Source organism: Parus major, chromosome 1A (genome assembly GCF_001522545.3).
Source record: "Parus major isolate Abel chromosome 1A, Parus_major1.1, whole genome shotgun sequence".
Classification (NCBI taxonomy): Eukaryota; Metazoa; Chordata; class Aves; order Passeriformes; family Paridae; genus Parus; species Parus major.
Genome location: NC_031773.1, coordinates 70,519,087 through 70,541,174, shown reverse-complemented (window position 1 = coordinate 70,541,174; position 22,088 = coordinate 70,519,087). Strand labels below are relative to the sequence as shown.

The 22,088-nt window shown below is 38.5% G+C and overlaps 1 protein-coding gene across 1 annotated transcript in view; it reads right to left on the bottom strand.

The window, feature by feature from the left end:
- LOC107204210 (potassium voltage-gated channel subfamily KQT member 1-like) overlaps nt 1–22,088 on the bottom strand; it is a 481,393-nt gene that overhangs the window by 384,203 nt on the left and 75,102 nt on the right. The window contains 1 exon segment of the mRNA XM_033514697.1: nt 10,779–10,896. Coding sequence (XP_033370588.1) covers nt 10,779–10,896 — 118 coding nt within the window.

Sequence of the window (22,088 nt, the reverse complement as noted above, 5' to 3'; positions counted from 1 at the left end):
CGTGGCCTGGAGCAGGGGTTTGGTGTCGGTGAGATGTCAGCAGCCGTGGCCTGGAGCAGGGGTTTGGTGTCGGTGAGATGTCAGCAGCCGTGGCCCGGCCCAGCCTGGGGCCAGGGCCCCACAGTCTCCATCCCCACCCGGGAGCCGCTTGAGTCCGGCCCGGCCTCCCCTAGGACGCACATGGAGAGCAGGGCCGGCCCCACCAGAGCTCTGTTCCTTTCTGAGGCCGGAAGCCAAGAGAAAAAAAGTTCCTGGGTTTTATGGTTTTTAAAATGTGGAATTCACAGAAGTGGACCTAATTTTTAAATGGTTCAAAATGATGTCAGTTCTCAGAACCAGCCAGCCATTGGCCTGTCCTAGGCACAGAGGAAGCTCCCAGCAGCTTCTCTCAAAGAAATCACTTCCATGGGTGTTTCTTACTACTTTACCCAAATATCAATCAATGTCAAACCACCATACCAGTGGTCTCAGTGTTCACTGAAAAATGAGAATTGCTATTGTTCTTAAACACACAATGAAGATGCAAATGGAATTTGCTTTACTAAAGAACCTCTTTTTCTTTTGTAAGATTTTTCTTTAAAGTGCACTTTAGGAAAGAAAATCTTAAAAAATCAGTAAGACATAAATATTCATGAGAGTATTTTTGGAGCTGCCATAAACAATCTATAGCTTTAAGTCCATCGCATAGAACAGAAGCAGCTCCAGTAATTCAGCCATGTCATGTGAATTCCAATATCCTTTAATGCACTGAAGGCAAGCATATCTTGCGTCATGGGGTACTATGTTGCACTATACAAGTCTATAAAAGCCACCTGAATGAAATGAACAATTATTTATATTTCATTAAGGAAAGGCACTTGACCAGAAAATACAGAATAAGACTGTATAGAGATTGGCAACTCTATACTGCAGGCAAGACTGCAGCACTCCTTGATAAATACCAAATTGACACTTAAAAAACGCTTTAAAAAGTCTTCCTTCTTTTATCTTAGGCTAGGTGGATAGTTTACCTGCTTCCTGGGTAGAAATATAGTCATAACTCCAAATTGTTTGTTTAAACTCCACTGTGAAACATCATAACCAAATGATGCAATTTCAATTTATGATCATTATATTGTTGTTCAGGTTATTTTGAAAATTTCAAAGAAGATTTTCATAATATTGGTAATGATGAAATACTGAAGAAATCACCCATAAATTGCATTTTTTAACTACAGAACTGTTCCTGACATCTGTAATAAAATTTTATTTCCTATCATCCTTGTCCTATAATCACCCATCACAACTTGTGACTTAACCACACTGAGCCTTCTTAACTTTCACTTACAGTTTTTGTACCTTTTTTTCATGGTTGATGCTGGCTCAGAAATTAATGTCTGTAGGAGCAGCATGTTGGGCATGTCACCTCTTCAGAAAGTAGGCTGTAAGGATTAAAAGTGAGTCTCTCAAGTGGAAGGCAGGATTCTGGCTTGCAGGGCTGCTGTCCATGCTCAGAAGGACAGCAGAATAGCACTCAGCTATTATTAAGGTAAAATTAAAGCTTCCTGCCTTAGAAAGAATGATAGGATTTTATCTCAGCTATCTCTTCCACAAGTTCTAACCAAAAAAATGGTGTCTTCATGCCTTCAAGCTTTTCTCTATCCTTTTTTGACCCTAATTGCTTCTACAGACCCTGTTATGGAGGGGCTTTTGGTTGGTATGAGAGGGGCTGCCTTGGTCACAGGAGCAGCCCAGGGGAGCAGCCACAGAAGGAAAAAGGAAGGACAACTGGTGTAAACAATCTCTAAAGTATTTTTTGTGTTGAATGCTGCCAATATGAAACACACCCTGTGGTTTATGGATGGAGCTTGTCACCTCACCAATGACCTGAATGTTTAGACGGCAAACACCATGTATTGCTATCCCTATGTAAAATTAGTACATTTTACATAAAAACAATGAACACAACCAAGTGCCTATGACCAGAACAGGCACAGGCAGAGTTCAGCCACATCCAGTTTAATCTCACAGAAATGCTAAAACACAAAGTACTGCAAAACCACCAGATCAGGGGTAACAGCAAATACATGCTTGCTTATTTCAATGTAAGGGATAGAGTCACACTTCTCTGTGCAGTGCAACCACCATGCTTTCCCCAGCAAGGCTTTTTATCTTCCCCTCCCCAAAACACAAGTGCTGCATGTGGAACACTTTTCTTTGTCCTGGTGTTGACAGGCTGGAGTGGTCTGATAGAAGGGTTGCACTGTCACCTTCAGCAAACACCACCCTTTCATGTAATGTTTTTCCTAACTTCCATCACAGCTTCACATAGAGGCTCTTATGACATTGTCACCTGTCAAGGAGCTTGGAAATTACAGCTGAGTTATAATAATATTTAACTAAAACCTCGACAAATTCTGACATCCAAACAGAGCCTTGCTGATGTGATTCCCCCTTCCCTGGCTTTCTCCTCACACTACAGATAAGAGGTGCCAGTACTGGAGACCAGGAATCCAATCCAGCTCTTTGCAATAACAAATGTTAAAGTTGCCTTTTTTTCTGTTTTCTGATTACTGAGATAAATAATTTCTGTGTAAAGCAAAGCCATGCATGTGAGTCTTTAATTTTATCTGGAAACAGATGGACTTTTGTAAACTATTTCTTACCCAAGACAGATATTCACAGCCATATATCACAGGCTCACTTCACACCCCTGCCATGAAAAAGTCTATTCACATTTTAAAATTCTGTGAAATTATTAGAAAACTTATTAAGAAAAAAAAATCAATTATAGAAAATGTTTTGTAGAAGCTTCCGTTTCCAAAGCAACTTTTTATGTCACACTTTTCCATCAGATTTGGAAATTTTGTTGCATGGACGTTTACATGATAATACGTATTCAGTTATATTTTGACAGCCTTCAGTGGGCTGTTACAATAGTTTGTTTTCCAGAAAAGAAAGTCTAACGACCACATCAAGCGGAGCCTTTGGGGGTTGGTTAAATTTCTCATAAAACTGATGTTTTAGTATAGTAGGGACTTTTCTTAGTGTGGCAACTTGCCAATTAAACATTGGGGAAATTCAGATGCAGATAAATTAAGTTTATAAGTAAGCTTGCTGAAATGACAAATGGGATTTGCAAAGTTGAAACAGGAGTTTCTGTTTCTCCTGTGTTATAGGGCAGTGCCCTCCACTGGCCAAATGTTCTCACTTTTTGAATGAAAGAGCAAAAAATTACCACAACTCAAGAATAAAACCTCAAAAACACCTCCAAACCCCCTCAGAACCAGTGTCAAATTCTTATAAAAGGTTATTACATAATGGCACCAATTTATACTAATGCCAGCCTTGCTTTCATTTTACATGGCAATAAAAATAATTTGGGTGCTGGAGAAAGTCCCAAGGCAGCCCTTTTAAAGAGTTCCAAATTAGAAGTGAGAAGACAAAAATGGATAGTGCTAAAAAGTGTAATTTAACATGAGACCATATAGTGGTAAAAAGCATAGAACCAGATTAGCAATTACTACTGTCTGTTAAATTTTCACTATTTTCATTCATTTTTTTCTGTTCAGAAATGACAGATACTTGTGAAAATCCCTGTTTGAAGCATCTGATAAATGTTTTTGAGTGTCATGCTGAGGACAGAACTAGTTGCATCAGCAATACCTGTGTTCGATGTACTTGAGAATGGGAATCAATAATTGTCAAAAGCCAACAGACAATGAGAAACCTGGAAACAAGATGGATATAGATGTATGCCCCTCCACTCATAGTACTGTGGGTTACCCCAGGGACACTATTTTAGTAATAAAATTGTTATTAATTGTTATTAATGAGTTTATAGTTGATTCAATTATCCTACACAAGATCACTATCCAATTACTAGATTATATATTCTATATTCTATAGAATATAAAATACAGAATATAGAATATATTATACAGAATATATTATATAGAATATAGAAAATATTTATTGTATACTTATTATATATTATATTCAATGGGATAGAATTGCTGGTGAGAAGGTGACCTGTTTCTTTAATAAAATTAAAAACAATAAGCTATAGGAGGAAGTTATGATAAAAATACAAAGATAAATGGAGCTGGCAGAGATAGAACAAAACCACAGAAAGACTGAAAATATGCTTGGTGTTACAAATTGCACACTTAGATCTTCAAGCAGAGATAAAGGACAAAAAATATTCTTAAGATCTGGATAAAACCTTGACTAGCAGCTACAGATAGTGGGAGGCTGAAAGTCAGAAGATGAGTTTAACCACTTTTTCAAGGGCTTAACAATGATCATTTTCTTTGATAACACCTAATGCAAGTTTTAAGGCCTAGAGTAAGTTTTACCATTTGTCCCATTCACTTTGTATAAAACTCTTGTGTTAGTGGGCATGAAGAAAATTAGTAATATTTCATATCTGCCAATCATATAACCTATTTCTTCTAGGGGAAAAAAAAACCCTAAAAAAACCCCACCACCAAAAAACCCTAAACCAACACTGTTCCTAAGCTTATTTTTAAAGAGAAAAACTTGATTCCAAGACTAACCATGAAGCATCCTCCTTTGAATACAAATTTGATTTTCCACCTCAGTACACAGCAATCAGGTTTTCCCCCAGTCTCTGCAGAACCCAGCTCTGGTGACATGGAGAGCAGCTTTGGTCTGTTCTTCCAGGCAGCCTGAAACAAGCACAAGCACCAAGAGACAAAGATAACCAAACCCTCTGGGTTCATTAAGCCTCAATCCTCACAAAAGGTCCTGCTCACCACTGGAGACTAATTTGGGATGCTCTTTTTCTATCAGGATTCACCAGTGACACAGAGCAAGGCATTCAGTCACCTTCACCCTCCGGGTCTCAGTTTCCCCTCTTAAAAGAGGTTTGTTTTTCATCCATTGCCTCACCTCAGATCTGTCTTTCCCCCTTTCATCAGGGTTCCCTTGATTGTTTAATAATCACATTTAAATCCTGGGTTTTCCTGCTAATCCTTTTGTAGGTGAAAATTCTCTTGAACAATCTAAAAGCCAGTTTTGTACTATGAGCTTGAAATAAAAAAACTGGAGGAGGTGGGAACAGTGGATATCAGGTTGCTTCCACATTCAGGTCTGTGCTTCTGTTATATTACTTAAAGCCCTTAAACAGAAGCAGTGAGCCATTTTCACAGCCACAGCACCCACACTCCTACAAAAGCACCTTCAAGCTTTCTAAACCTCTGCACAGAACTGTTTTAGCCAGGATTGGATCAAACCCATGGCTCCTAAGCACAGCTTGACTCTGCTGTGGACAGAGCCTCAGAAAGAAGAGCACCTGCTGGTCTTGCTCTCAGCCCATGAAAAGTACTTAAGCCCCACTTTCCCTGTGGGGAACAGGTGGAGTTCTCAGCTCCCTGGCAGCCTGCTCCAGTTGAGGAGTCACTGCTCAGCTGTCCCCTGAGGGCAGCCAGCACTGACCATGGGCACTGTGTGTGCATCTCACCTGCCAGAGGCTGAGCTGCAGCACTGCCCTGCTCCCTGCCAGCTGGCATTCACCTTCATGTGACCTCAGGGAGCCACAAAATATACGCCCAACCACAGCTGCTTTAACCATGCTGACATATAGAATTTCTGACTTTTGCTTTTCCTTACAGTTGAAAAAGCTTTAGACACCACAGCTTTAAACCACAGAGCTCTGAAAAACAAAAACAGGATGTCTGTCTCTGAAGCTGCTGCTCTGTGTATTTTTCCTGAGACTGTGCTATCTGGGACCAGGTTGGTGTAATCTTTCAGTGCAGTCTATTGGCCGAATTCTCTCCTGATGGAAGATGAAGTGTGATGTGTACAACAGAAAATGTTGTCATGGCCAAGGGTTCATGTCATCACAAAAATAGAACCAGCTGAAGATAAAAAAATAAATAAAATAGTAAGTCTTAAAGTTATTGGGTTCTCTTTTACTCTTGCAAAACTCCAGTGATGAACTGATGAAGTCCCCTTCTGACTGTTCATCAGAGAATGTGAAATATTAGGTGAGTAATTACATCAGGCAGTGAGGCAGTCCAAATTTTTCTTGCTACAAATAGAACTACTCATCAACTGATTGAAATTAATATATTTATTTAATCTGTCAGAACCAATTAGTCTTTAACAATATCATTTTTATTCAACTTTGGACACCTCAGAAGCAGCCATTATAAACCAACAAAGCTCTATTCAGGTCAGAAGCACATGGGATTTTTTGGCCCCTGAGGAAATGGGCAAGAGATACCAAACAAGAACTTTAGGCAGTCACAGAGTTATAAACTGAAGGTGATGCTTTTGTCCCCTGGCTCAGGAGTTGTTCACATTTGTGCAGAGATCACCAGAAACAATCATCATCCCAGCTGTTGAAGAGATCCAAAGCAGCTGTGTTACTGCAGAATGGTCTCTCAAACTCCATTTTCCAGCTTGCTGCTGGATTTTACTGACACCTTCTACTAGGGCAGCTTAGCTTCTCCAGGCTTGCATGGACCATTCACATCAGAATTCCAATGGTGGATGCATCCGCCACTGAGACCTGGGCAGTGCTGCAACACATTGAACTGGTTTGCTTTCAGTCAAATATCACCTTAAACAATAATATCAGCAGTTTTTAAGCAACCTGATTGTCATGGGGTGGCTTTACCTTTAAGGTGGTTTTGAGAGCTAAGGAAGTTAAAGCTGCTGGTGGCTGATGGAAGTCCTTCCTTCTGACCAATTATCAGTCATTTCTAAGAATTGACAGCAGTTTTGACCATTAAAAAGTGGATTCAATTTGTGAAGACCCCTTAAGATGTACAGTCAAAGCTCTCTTGTCCTTTCTGGTTTCCGGCTTCTGAGAAGGTAACAAGGCTCTGTCTTGGCCTCCTCTCCCCGCCCTACCAGGCTGGACAAGGCCGCAGAGGATGAAAGGTGGGGGGTGTGGGGGGGAGGAAAGGAAATGGAGTTGGCCAGCTTAGCTTAGTTTGTAGTTTCTGCTGCTGGACTGAAACTTGACACCATGAACTCTTGCAGCTTTTCTAAGACTTTAATTCTTTTGCTACCTGGATAAAATATACAGATTACTCCTTTTTCCCAGAGAGACAGACAGAGAAAGAGACAATCAACATAAAGAAGACATCATAAAACCACCAAAAACAGTGAAAAAAGAGTTAAGTTTTAGATGGGGAGAGGATAAGGAGATGCTTTATAAGCTGAAAATATCTTTCTGTTAAAGCTATGGAGATGGACAGTTGTGGTTTAAAAAGACTCCTTTAATTCATGACAGAGTATATTGGGAGGAATGGAGTATTCAAAGTGTGGATTTTGAGCAAAAGAGAGAGTAATTGTGATACAGTGAGTTGCTGGAACAGAGTGAAGTGAAAATTTGAAGCCTTGGGGGCAATGAGAAAACTTTCCAGGGAAGCTCACAGAGACAGATGAAAAAAAGACTTTTGCCTTTGCATAACTCATCCTTAACATCCCTAGACTCATGGCCCATAAACACCTCAGAGTGATGTGAGATGGGAGGAGTAAAATCTGATGACAGGATTTCCGGGCAGCTGACATCGGAAAAATAGAAAACTATAACAGAAGTAGTTTTCTTGTGAGAAATTCCATAGATTAGCAAAAGAAGACTTCTGTTTCTCTACACAGACTGATGAAAAGACTGTAGCAGAAATTGAGACTGTTTTAACCACCAAAGTTCTAAAGTTTTTTGTCTCTGTGTTGTCATGTGTACAAAAGAATGGTCAAGTAGTGGGGGATAAAAGAGTATTCTGGAAGTTTATTCTGATGTTTTTATTCTTGTAGTTTTGTTCATAAACTTTCATTATTCCTTTTAAGTTTTAAGCCTGTTTTGCTCTTGTTCTAATCCATATCTCACAGCAAGAAATAAGTAATTTTTTTAGTTACTGCTTTAAAACCACTGATCCACCTGAGTTACTGTGACAGGAATCTGCTACACACAATGTGCATACTGATGTGAGAGAGTTTTGTCTAAGGCAACAAGGCTCAAGGGCAGGAAATCTGTTTTCCTGGGATATCATTTGCCCTTCCCACACAATTGACAGAATTTGTAAGGGAGTGTGGCCTAAAGCAAAGCTTATGTCACCAGAGAGCATCTCTACTGTCATCCATCCAGCAGAGCAGACTTCACAAGCATCTGTTGTTCACATTATAGAAAACAACTCTCAAAACATTACAGTTGTTGACCTGGCACCACATTTAATAATCAACACAAGAAGCTTAAAAATGACCAGTTGCAGACTTTGAAATAAAAGTTTACTGCAGGATTGATTTTGTAGCTTAAAACACTTGCTGGAGGCAAACAAAACTTTAGCTTTTGGCAGCTAAAGTCAAACTTGAGTTCACAAAGTGCTTCATGTTAAACTGTAATCATTGTGGGATCCTGGCATGAACGTGATATGTGAAAGCCAAGTTTTCACGTATTTTGAAAGTTGAGAAGACTCACTGTGTATTCATATATATATATATATATATATTTATATATATATATATACACACACACACACATATACACAGTCACACACCCTCTTTTGGCTGGATTTTACTCTTGGAAGCGTTTCTCTCTAATCATTGACTCCTTTTACAACTCTAGGATGAAGATTCATTGGCCCTAATTAAGTGAAAAGCGGAAGCCATGCTGTTTTGGAAAGCTCGCACACCAAAGCACACACCAAGAATTACCTGCTTACAGTTCTGCCAAAAGACAAGATAAATAATTACACTGAGTATATCTAATATCTGTGTATCAGGTAAATGCAGTGTTAATATCTTACTGTTTGCATTAGAATTGGCAGTTTAAACCCGGATGCACAAATACAACACGTGCTGTGCTTCTCTCATAAAGTTCACAGTTAAAATAAGGACACACTACACATTTCTGCTCAAGAATCAGGACAACTCTTAAATGAATGCATCCTACTAGGCAGAAATACAGACACAGAAAATAAGATGGTCAGTGATAGAGGTGAAAGCTGCTGTGCTCAATTTAGAAGCAGAAAACTAGATGCAATGATGTTTTGACTTTGTTCTTACGTGGCACCTTTGTATCTATAATTTTTAACCTTATGTTTTCTATACATTTGAAGTTTCTTACAAATATTTAGAAGCTATAATTTATACATATGTTTTTTTATCATGGGGTTTAGAATACAAAAATCCTTAATTTAGCAATTGCAGTTGCAAGATCATTCTGTTTCTATGCACCTGACATCCACATCAAGAGGAATGAATGATTTCAGAGTATATTACTTTAAACTGTGTAGCACAATACTTTAAATCTATCCATAATTTAATTTCTTTTTTCATTTGTGCATTTCATTATCTTTCTGCTACTTCTTATTTTCCCCACAAAGGATAAGTGCATTTAAACACCAATAGGAGCTAAAAAATGCAGGTACAGTTTACACTGTACAAGTCACATAAGTCACAATACCACCATGTTTCGTGCACTAAACAGTAGAAATAAGATTAGAACTGAGGGGTTTTTTATCTCAAATGCAAAACTCTTTGCTTGCACTGTGCTGAATAAACAGAAGAAAAAAGACAAATTTGATAGAACAATTTAGAATTCTCTCATTTGAAAGCAAGGCCAATATTACATGTGGGGAAATACAAGGACCAGGATATCTGGTATGAAAACACAGTACAGTTTCTTTAGATGCTGCAGACACATCATCTATATGAGTTCCCTTGACAGAAAGCAAATATAGGATGTGAAAGAAAACCTCTTAAAGTCAGTCACACCATAGAATGCAATCACATGGCTTTCAATTTCATCCTGAACACCGCGCAGTGGATATTTTTCCCTACCTGAAGGTAAGCAATTTTTTTTTCTTTTTTATTTTTTTTAATCTCAGATATTTATTAAAGTGTTCTTTCCAGTGACAAGAATATTTCCTCTTGCAAGGGTATCTCAGTTGATTTTTTACCAACATTACCATAACATCCAAACATCAGCTAGACCTTCATGAGCCTGCTAACTCAGGGGATCTCATCACCAGCATTATTTGTATCAGTTTCTGATGGGAGATAAAGCATTGCTATAGCACCTGGATGCTCTTGTCCATCCAGGCCTTCCTCTGTGTTTTAATGCTTTGGTTTACATTTAAAGTTTACTCCAGAATACCCATGCCCAAAACTGGACATGTATATTACAGGACAAAAGCATGAAGTTTACTAAAGCACAATATAGAGTTGTCCTATATAATTATTTTGTTTATATTTTCTAAGCCAAGTAAAAGCAAAAATTCAACAATGGCAGTGAACTCCCTGATGGGGTTTTTCTGTCCTAGATAATAATTTCACTTTCATATTTGTGTTTCATCATTTTCTTAAAATTGTGCCTGCTTTATAAAAATATTACATGAGATAGGCTTTCTATTTTCAGGCTGTATTTATAAATTACTACTTCATTTAAGTGTCCAATCAATTAATATTAAGACTTCTTTAGAGCTTAATCTGATGGAGATATCTACTAGTTTAAAACTGTCTGTAAAGCTCACAGCTCTCAGGAACTGTGTCAGTTGCCTTTAAAAGTGGGAAAACAAGGACACCAATACTGCTAACCACCCACAACAGAGCAGTGCTGCTTTTCCAAGAATCTGGCTACTTCCACCAAACTTAAGGCTAAACTTGCATTTGGTAGGAAATGTTCACATTTAGTTAAACAAGATCAAACTCACAATCACTTCATGTGAAGCTAGACAGCAAAATAATAACTCTTACTAGGTGATAGGTGTCCCTCACAGTTAATGAGCATTAATGTGATCAGTTGAGAGCTGCTGCCCACTCACTGTGCCACATCGGATGCCACTGGCAGCGGGGACTCCTCGGGTACCAGGTCGATGTCATCAGTAAAGCTGTTGGCATGTTGTGACATGTCTGGGGTGTGCCCTTCCAAGTGTCTCCCCACTGCACAAATGATTCAAAGAAATCATAATATGTAAGGGACACAAATCTGAAAGCTCTTACCATAGCATATACAAAGTTCAAACACAAGGAACCTCTCACAAGAAAGGTTTGTCTTCTTGAGGGCTGTCTCCTGTGAACAGAAATTCGCCACATCTGCAATATAAATGCGGATATGACAATACAAACGATCAGATTTCCATTTCCTCACACAACACGATTTGATATGTATGCTTTAATACCTTCAAAACTATTATTTAAAATTCTGTTATCATACAGACAGCATACTTGAAACCAAAGTACTATCTGCCCACTATAACCACCAGTGTTCCAAGTTTCTCTAGGAAGCCTCAGGAGCAGCACTGATGTGGCTGCATCCTCTGCAGAATAACCTTGGTGGATACAAGCTGTGTTGGAGTTTAGCTCATGTTCCAAGTGTTACAATGGTACAAATTTCAGTACAGGTTTTGAAAACATATAATAGCCAACTAATGAAGGAGTTCACTAAGACACTACAAAAATCAGAGAAGTGCAGCTGGCCCTGTAAGTGCTAAAATCCAATGTTTTCTAAAGACCTACCCTCAAAACACATTTCCATCAAGAATAGGGCTGACTTCATCATAAATGTGCAGTGTACATGTACCTGCCTTTCTAAGTTCAGATACATGAATATTCAAAAGCTATTTCTGCTGCAAGTTCTCCTCAATATCTTTTCCTACATTAACTTGGTTCAAAAGATATAAAGTATCTCTAGCTTAAGTTGCTGTGATCTAAAAGCAATTTAATTCATGATTCCTGGTGATCCTAACAGTTTCTAAGGAAGCTACCTATAAATTTTAATTCTGATAATCCTTGAAAGCACATGAGCTGACAGTCTAGCTTGGAAAATGGATAGGATGACACATATAAATTCAAAGGAGGAAAAAAAAAGTGTGTGTAGGTGTATCATTAAAATTAAGCTGATGCTTATTTTGATGCTATGATAAACAAGTAAAGACTAAAAAATGTCACTGGCATATACTGTGGTAACAACCCAGGTGACAGAAATAAGAAACCTTGCCTTCTAGAAAATAAAATTATTGAAATCTCCAGTTAATTCCAGAGCAACACTTTAGCTGCATTGCATTCAAATTCAAGGTAAATACTAAAAAGCTGACAACACCAGAGCCTACTGTTGGAAGAGCCACAACCCAAACAGCAAGGAGTGAAAATGATGTCTATGGAATTGAATTATCAAATTATGTAACTGAACACTGACAAATGGCATAAAATAATGTCTTGGTTTTGGAAGACAGGTGTCTGCTAGGGAGAGCAGAAGCCTCCCTCGGAATGAAAAATGTAAACCCCCTCCCTCCGAATTATGATAATTCTGAAATCAAGGGGCTCTCAGGCAGAGCTCTGGGGATAGGAATAACAGTTCTTTACTAGTATGTATAACAAGGCACACAAACAACAATAACTACAGCGTTTACAACAAAACAGAACCAGGGGTCCCATGACAGCTTTCTTGACCGAGATGGGAAGGGATGGAGGAGAGGCTTTGCTTCACAAACCCCTTGGGCAGTCAGTCCCGGTGCTCCTGCAGGGCTCTGAGGAACACTCAGCTGGAACAGCAGGGATGAGCTGAGATCCTGGGCTGGTGGCTGAGGTGTATCAGCAGCTCTGCGGCGGTGCCTGGCACTGCCACACGTCCCAGCAGGACAGGGGATGCAAGGCCACCAACAAAGAGGGAAAAGAAGAAGCAGCAGCTCCATCTGGGTGGTGGTGAAATTCCCTTCTCCCCACAGCAACAGCTCTGTGCCCAAAGTGTCCTTCTCCAAAGCTGAAGAAGCCCGCAAAACTGTCCTCGCTCTCCCCTTTTCCTGCCCCTTTCCCCCCTTGGGCCCGGCCGAACTCTGTGTTCTTCAAGTATCCACCAAGTACCCGCAGTTAGGTTTTCCCCGCAACTAATGGGTAAAAATTCCACAGGTAAATAAAAGAAGGACACCTAACCGCCAACAAACAACAAAGCTATTTTATTTACCTCTGCTGGATTTAATCACAAATAAATTGTGTGTTTCCAGGGGAAACCCAAATCATCCTGGCACTGGGAGCATGAACTTCTGTCCTCTCCCAACACTACTGAAACACTTTGGCTCTTCTAGGGGAGCTTTATTTTGTAAGACCTGCCAGTTCTGCATTTGTTCTGATAAGACATTTTTCCTGTGAGAGAACTATGTGACCTCATACTTTGCCAGACAAAGTCTTGAAACACACAGATACAACATTTGAAGTATGGCTTTGGGAAGCACCAATCTCTGAACAAGTAAAATGGCACATGATCACATGTGCAAAATTCAACTGGGGGAGTTTTGGCTTCAGCTATAGTAAGGTTTTCCCTGTAGAAACATAGCAAAACCTGGGAGTGGGCTAAGGCAGAGTTAAATCACTGTGCCCATATTAGGCACATCAGATTAACAGGAAAATTCTGCATTGCTATCAGTTCCTACTTCCCAATGAACTGCTGAAAGGGTCAGTGCATAGCCTAGTTAACTAATGGCAGTTTTCCTCCTTCAGAGCACTGCATAGATACTAAAGTTACTGCAATGCATTTGCCACGAGAAGTCATAAGATTATACTTTAGTCCTGTCGTTTTAGGGGTTTGGTCTATTATTGCTTTATCAAACTCCTCTCTGACTCATCACACCGCTGCTTGCAATCTGCATCCAGACACACCTAAAAACCCCATAACCCCCTAATTGTTTACTTTGGCTTGCTAACACCTTTTCTGAGAAGTGTTCCCTACTGCAATGTGCTCATCAGCACGCTGGTTTGAGCAAGGGTGAATGACAGCAGGACCCAGTCCCAAAACCTTCGCTTCCTCACAATTCACGTGTGCTGAGCTGAGCAGCTCTGCTGCTTCTGCAGAATGCACCTGGAGCCTGCTTTCTGACCAGGGACCTTCTGCTGGGATGTGGGGAGCCTCATCCTGGGAATAAACAACCTCTGCTTGGTTACCTACCCAAGCAGGACAAGCTTCTGTTGTGTGTTTACATAAGGCAAAAGCACTCACATTTTCCCTTTGGTGAGGACTGCTGAGTATCTGTGGCACTCATTCCACAAGGAGGGCACATTTAATTCCTGCAAGCATTTGGAGAAAGGCAATGATGTGATTATGTATTCTGCAGAAACAGGAATTGTGTAACACATACATAGTTGATTTTATCAGCTGAATGGAACTTGTGTACTTAACTCCATAAAATTAAGTATTTTGGTCACATCTCAGAGATTTCCTCTGAGACTGCTCTCCCATGCTTCCATGGTCAGATCCATGGACAGAACAATTTTAGCCGTTTTGATTGCAGACTAGATTTATCTCAAAAGTATTAAGAGAAAAAAGAGCTGCTCACAGAAGTGCTGCTCTAATATATCAAGTTAAAGCAAAAATTACATCTCTGAGGCTCATCATATTTGCATGGTGATATCATGAGACTCTGTACTACTCTCAGAGCCACTTAACTCAATTAAAGGTATTAGTTTTAGAAAGTATTAAAGCTGTCACCAGAGAATACTTGTTTTATCCATACAACCCTAATAAGTTTTTTAATATTGATTTTCCTCTATGCTTTTAAAACTCATTAATTCTACGTGTTTCTGCTTTAAAAGATTAACACATGAATAATGTGTTCTAGTCCGAAAATGAATGCTAATGGTAAATGCATGTAATACATGGTATTTTCTAAGTATTTTCTGTCCTTTAAGTGACTGTCAGAATTATGAGCAGTTATCTTCTTATTCAAAACACTCTTTCTGGGACAACTCAGTTTTTTGAAGTTGACTCAATTTCCTTGAAATTCCAAAACTTATTTAGAGAGCAATATTCAGTCATAAATCAAAATTCCCAAAAATCACACTAAAAGGGACAATTTCTGTTTTAATGTCAAGCTCCTGAGCAGTAAAGTAATTAATAATAATCATTCATGATAGTGCTTTCACTTTGAGGAAATGTGGAGCATTATAATACATTCAACACATGGCAATGATGTTTTCCAGAAATAAAACTCAAAGTTGTAAGGCCCAGCTACTACAGATGGTAGTTTGTAGCAGCTGCAGCTCAAGACAGAACAACTCTGTCTTCCCTCTCTATACTTATTTTCACAAGATTTCCTTGTCCAAACTGACTTTATGGGAATTAATGCCCTACATTTGATGTTGCAGAGTATTAAGCAGGGGAGGCAAGGAGATATGAAAAGGGAAAAGAAGAGGAACCATCCCTTCCTTCCATGTGTAACTACTCAGAGTATGAAGAAGTTGTACTGGTTTCATCAAAAAATATCTAATACTTCATGAGCATGAAAAGATGGAAGCAGCAAATACAGAATAATATCAACCACAGTATAACAAATTCCAGCAAATGCCACAGACCCAGGGACCCCAAAACAGAGCATCTGATTAAACAGTAAAAAGAAAGGTAAGTTTCATGTACCTTTACTTTAATTTCTAAAATGGTGAAGTCATAAAATAAACACATCAAAACATAATCCAGAGACATTTTTTTGTAATGTTGTTTGGCTTTATCTGACCTTAGAGTCCTTATCTATTTTACACTAACCGCTGTCTTTGCATTATGGGGAAAGGGTAAGTTCCCAAATTACAAATGCGACAGGAAACATGACTGCACTGTTGTGGTCATTTCCAAACAGCCAATGCCTATCAAAAGCAGGACAAAATAACAAGGAAGATGTTGCACTATCATCTTCTCAGATAAAGATGAAAAAAAAGAAAAAGCAGTTCTCTGCTCCTTCAGTGCCACCATCTCCTCATCACTTTCAGATCAGAAGCTGTTAAAACCCTCTCTCCCATCATAATGCCAGACTGCTTTACTCAATATCATCGATACATAGGACAAAAATATATTATTTAATTTCATATGTAAGGCTGCATTTCAACAGAAAATCCCTGGGATAATTATGCTTCCTTTATCTACAGGGATGAACTGCCTGTGAGATCACACTACTGTCTTGTCTACTTTTCTGTGTCAGGAACTTATATCACCTCACTTAAAGATACTGTATTTGTAAAGCTGCATAGGCAAACTGATTTGGGGCTGAGACTGGGACATCCAAAGCCTTACTTTTCTCAGATTAATAAAGCCAGCAGCTTATGAAAGCCCAGAGGCTTGAAGTGTCTGACACCTCAACACAAGTCTGCTTTGAAAAATCTCTTCAACTCGCTTTTAGTATCATTTAATATCATTCAATACTATGCAAGTGAATGGCATTTGAGCTCCTCTGAGGAGTCATGTTGGAATAGTAAGGTGAAACATAATTAGCATGGACTGAGTAATTTCTTTACCAAAATTATAAGACCTTTTCTTCATTACTGTGTGAAGCTAGAGTAGTGTCCAGAGTGTACTCAGTACTATTCCAAATAAGGTAAATATATTTTTACTTTGGTTTTATGTAAAACTGTTACAAATCTGAGTATCTGAAGCTGTGATTTTACATCCTAACTACACACTCAAATGTATGCCATCTGCAAATGCCACATACATTGTCTCATACACAACTCTTAGAGCTACAAGTACAGTTAAAAAAGCTCAGGCTACTTTCTGTACCTAAGTTTAGGCAGCTAAATTTATCACCATATTCAAGATGTGTCTGATTTAAATTCAGGGCAATGTAAAAGAACTGCATTTTGCTCCCAAAATACCTGCAGAATTATGCCAAAATTAATTAAGCAGTGGTTTGCAAGCAGAACAAATCTTGCAAAAGATCATCTGAAAAGATGAATTGGGGAATAAGAATAAATTTGTATTTGCTACAGACACTTTGTGAACTCCATACAAAAAGTACTGAGCACTCTTCCTACTGTAGTTACAGATTGAGCTGCAAGTGTTTTAGATAAACTTCAACATCTGGTTTCCTGTGTATCTGATTTGAAATAATCAGCACTCAAAATGCACTAATGCTGCCTTTATTTGTTGTACATTATTTTGTTTAGATAAGCCTGCAGGCCAAATTACAGATGGTCTTACAGTCTCTAGAACTCAATCACTCATTACAGGCCTGATGGGATAGCATGGGGATGTAAATTAATACCAACACATTACTGAAAATCACAAGGGCATGTAACACTGGAAAAACAGCATGTAGTGCTGAAAAACATGCAGAGAAAAATTAAACATACTATTGAATGCACATGTTCAGCTGCCTGAGCATACATTTCAGACCTAGCAAAGAAGGGTGTAACACTCACCAAAAGAAACCCAAACAAACAAACAAACACAAAAAACCCAAAAAAAAACCCAAAAAAACCAACCAGAAAAACCCCACAAACTACAAACCAAACAACAACAAAAAAACCAAAAAAACACCCCAAAAAACCCTCCAAACATTTTTTACAGCATCATAAATACATCTATTTTACAAGACATATTTCAAAATAAACTTCTTTAAATGCAGCATGTTGGCCTCATTCATTTAGATGAATATTTTGCATGAATTATATTTTAGAGTGAGCAAGTGTCCATTCTTCTGAACCTGTGCAATGCTAGGCACTCTCTGACAAGCAGATTTGTTGACAGACTCAGAAAGTGGTCAGGGACCCACTGCACAAATTGCTGCAAGGATCTCCTCATGCACAGATTGGACCTGTCAGAAGGGAACTGGAGATTAGTGGAGTCCAGGAGAGAAGTCCTGTAGTGCTGGTGCCCTTCACTATCTGTTCAGATATCGAGCAGTGATCACTGAGCGTGCCCCAGCCCCTTTCAGACCCAGCAAGCACAGATTTTCCTTGCCAATTAATCTGAAAAACATTTCCAAATGTCTATTGACTGTGCTGTGATAAAAGCATTCATAAAAACATGGAACAAAAGCTACCAAACTAGATACTCTAACTTGTATATTTCGGCTTGTATTATATCCATGATTGGTTTCCAGTTTTCTGCATGGGAATGACTCAATAAAAGGGATGGGGCCTGGAGCACCCTGGGCTAGTCAAAGGTGTCCCTGCCCATGGCAGGGGGTGCAACTGGATGATCTTTAAAGTCCCTTCCAATCCAAAGCATTTGGGACCTTCTAGTCTGTTCAGCTGAGTAAGATGGAAGGCAAAAGTTTTGTTGTAAGAAGTAGAGGCTTTAAGGGCATTTCCATATGCATGGAGAAAGATCTGTGGCTGGCAAGAGTTCCATTTACTCCTGAAATGCCATATCCTATCCTTTCTCCTTTAAGAGGGAGAAGCATCCAGGCAGTTGGACCACGTATAATCTATAGCCATGAAATAAATATTCATATTATTACCCATAATGCACTACAAAATCATGGCTTAGCTTGGAAGGGCCCCAAAACAAGGAAGACAGGCAAACAGGCCTGAATCCAAAACTGAATCCTACAGTTTCTTATTCTCAACCCAAATCATAGAAATCTCCCATCTCTCAAAACACAGGGTCAACTTTATTTTAACATTTCCTCTCTCCTGGGCTCTGTTCCTGAAAAAAAGTACTGCTTTTTTTTTCTTATGAAAGCTCTTTCTTCAAAAGATCCACAAAAAAAAGTGGACTTCCAAACTCATTCAAGTTTGTGTGGCTGAGGGTATTAGTGGGTAAAGTCTGGCAAAGAGGTTGGAAAACATTTTCTTTATTGACTGGGGAAGGGAAGCGTCAGAGACACCCACAGAGTGCATTGCACAGTAGGTATATTAATTAATAGCTATTAAATTGTGCTTCACGGCTGCAGCAGGAGTATTATAACAGCAGGAAAAACACAGAAATGAGCTGCTTTTCATGATCACCTGAGGCTCAAATGCTGCCACAGCTGGTCCAGGAGGAATGTGGCCAGGACACCTTTGGGAATGCATCTAAAAGGACAATTTGTATTCAAATGATGCCAAGAGAGCAAAGCTTTTCACTATTCTACAGTGAACTATTTTGACAAGCATTTCTTTATTCTCTTAAGACTTAGTCCATTTCTATTTCTTTTCTAACATGATCACTGTGCCCACAAGTGTTTTTAACATGTTTTTGAGCTGGAGATACCATCTACACCTTGTCAATATGTTCAGAGATCAGCTCTCCAAGACCCAATTCAAGTCACCAATATTGATGCATTTAACTTTTTAAGGCCGGAAATACTTGACTGTTCATTCAGTTATTCTGAGGAACCAAATATACAGCAATAACAGTGAAGTAAAATAAGACAAAAACAGCTTTGAAAGTGATCCTTCTTCACTGATTGCCTTATTTATTTTTTTTAAAAGGACAAGAAGAACTTGACCGTAACCTGAAACAATTAATAGTCAGTGAAATGTAATTTTGCAGCTTGTTAGCTCTGTAGGGAGAGCTCTTAACACATACAAACTCTTAGAATTACACATAGGGAATATATAATGGAATATAAATATATAGAGTTACATTCCATTATGGGATTCAGAACTGCCATTATAGTAAAAGGTTTATTTTCACAAGGAAGTACAGTTTTAGTGTGGCTATTAAAGAAAATAAACCAATCTGAAAACTTTTTTATTCTTCATGACTGTTAATAGTCTAAGCATACAAACTGCAGTGAAAATAAAAACAGAAACATCTTCTGAATTGTTGTCAATGTTTTGACTCACAAGAACACAAAACCCAATTACTGTAATTACAGTGAAATATGCCATAATTATTTGCTGGGCTTATGCAGTTCTTGCCTTCCCACAATTGAATACTTGTAGAACAATTTCCCTTATTCATGATTAACACTAGATTTACTAGTGTTAATCATGAATTCAATACTGACAATATTGTTACCAATATGCCAGTTCCACACTGAAAAAAAAATCTGTAAATTAAAGTAAATCTTAATAGTAGAGGAAATAATTTCCATGTTTGTCCTTAAGCTCAAAACAAGTTCAGCAAAATAATCTGTAGCTGTTGACTGCACTAAATTAAAACTATACCTAACTAAAGCTTTAGCTGTTATTTCATACATTCCAGACATAAAGAATCAACATTTTGTGGGAGCATTCCCTACTTCAAATATATTTTCTCCGAATATTTATTTTTTAAATCCTGAATGTGTGGATATTTAGGTAGGGCAGTAATTTGAGTATGAGTCCAAGTTACAACTGTTAAAAAGAGAATTCAAAGTAGCCATTATTATGTGTACCCAATGCTATAAAAATTTTGTCTTACAGATCTTCAGATCCTAGAATTCAAACTGAAACATTTTATAAGCACAAAACCCCCACATAATAAGTTATCTTCCTAGAAATGCTGGAAATTACCTGATCACATTTTATTTAAAATTAAATTCATGGAGTCTTCAATTCTATACTTCAGGGCTCAGTTGGGATTTGCATTCTTTATTATTGCCACATTCCAACTTCCTCATGCTGCTTATTCAGAACTTTCATTAGAAAATATTTATAATTAAAGTGCTTAAAAAATATTTTAAAGAAATTTTTAATCTTTTCTTGCTGCCACTAAAATTCAAAAGTCTTGAAATTCAGATTCTGAGAAGACCCAGGATAATTACATCTTCTACACTCCCAATAGTAACCAAGAGATTTATATGACAAGGGAGTGGTGATATTTGAAACTGAGACACAGCCCTGAGGTGGAACACACCCTCAGTTAGAGACCTAATATGGAAATACATTTGAATGTGCCCTGAAATTCTTGGGAATGAGGGTGACCTCTGGCAGCAGGCCCTGGCTTTTTCTGTGACAGTGAGAACCACAGAGATGTCAGGAGACAAAGCTCTTCTCTCTGTCCACCAAGGGATCTGCATGAAGGGAGTGGAAACACTCACTCTCAAACACACCCTGCACTTGTCAGTGTGAGTGACCCTCTGTCCCCATCAAGTGCAGCTGCAGGGGACACAGAATGTTTCTCCTGAGGAGATGGGTAAGGAAGCCCTGAGAAGCAGAAAAGTGCTGCTACTCATGAGACTGCTGAATACAAGAGTCAGTGCAGCACAGACTGTAGATTCTGACAGTCCCAGGGAGAAATCTGGATGAATGCTGAATTTCAGGAGTGACTTGACTGAGATCATCATCTTCAGGGAAAGGAGGTATTGTAGAAATTACAACAGATGTGTGTTTTATCTCCCCATCAGCCCCATAACAAGGCTTTGGTTCCATCCAAGTTTCTTTAAACCACATTACTGAGGACTGAGACACAAATTCATCTTTGCTATGTGTGAAAGTAACACAGCCCAATTCTCATTCTTAGTGCTATTAATCTTATTATTTATCATACTCATCATTCTTATTTTTATATAAATACACCATTACAGATGTTGAAGCCTAATAGAGCTATCAGGGGAAAATCCAACTTCATGATACCATCTTGATTTCCAACCAAACATTTTCATTTTCACAACAACAACAACAAAAAAGTTTCATTTGGTTTCTAATCCATCCATCCTTTTGATTTCTAACCAATATCCAACAGCAATGTGTCTGAAACAATTAATAAGATGACAGAAACTGCAAATGCTTTTATGACACTCTGCCTTCTGTCACTGACCAACCAAAGATGTTCTATTTGTTGGCAAGCAAACCCTTTCAGAATATTCCCTTCCATTTTCCATTTTTCTGTGGCATTAAAGATTCAGATACCACTCAGTGTCTTAATTCGGGTGGAGAATCCAAACAGTGATTTCCAAGCTCCATCTTGTCTGTACTACAATCATATGATAACTGGAATAAAAGTTTCTCTAGAATAACTTCATTAGATCACTTGGATATTTTTCTTTTTAGATTGTAAAAATTCACAGAAAATTGTTAATTGTTTTAAGTAGAGCAACAAATCCATTTATATCTGAAATAAGAGATCACTCAAGATTGAGCTTCTTTTTGTCCAGCAAAATGAATATTTAAGCCTTCTCAAGTGTTCATTCAGTAGTGGTTTGAAATAACCATTTCACTTCATCTATTAAATGTGAACAAAATTATAATTCATTACATATGCACATCTCTATTTTTGGTAGGTATATTTATGGGATAGTAGGATTCCATGGCCACCCAGATGCAGAGTACAAGCCATCCCAGGATGGCATGTACCACTGCTGAGACAGAAAAAAAACCAGCTGGGTTGGCCTAATATCAGATAACAACATTCCTGTTGCTATATTTTATATATTAGTAAAGGCCTGTCTGCACAAACCAGTCTTTGAAATAAGTCGTGATATTAAAGGCTAAAGTCCTTGAAACCTTCCTGCAGAAGAGAGAGT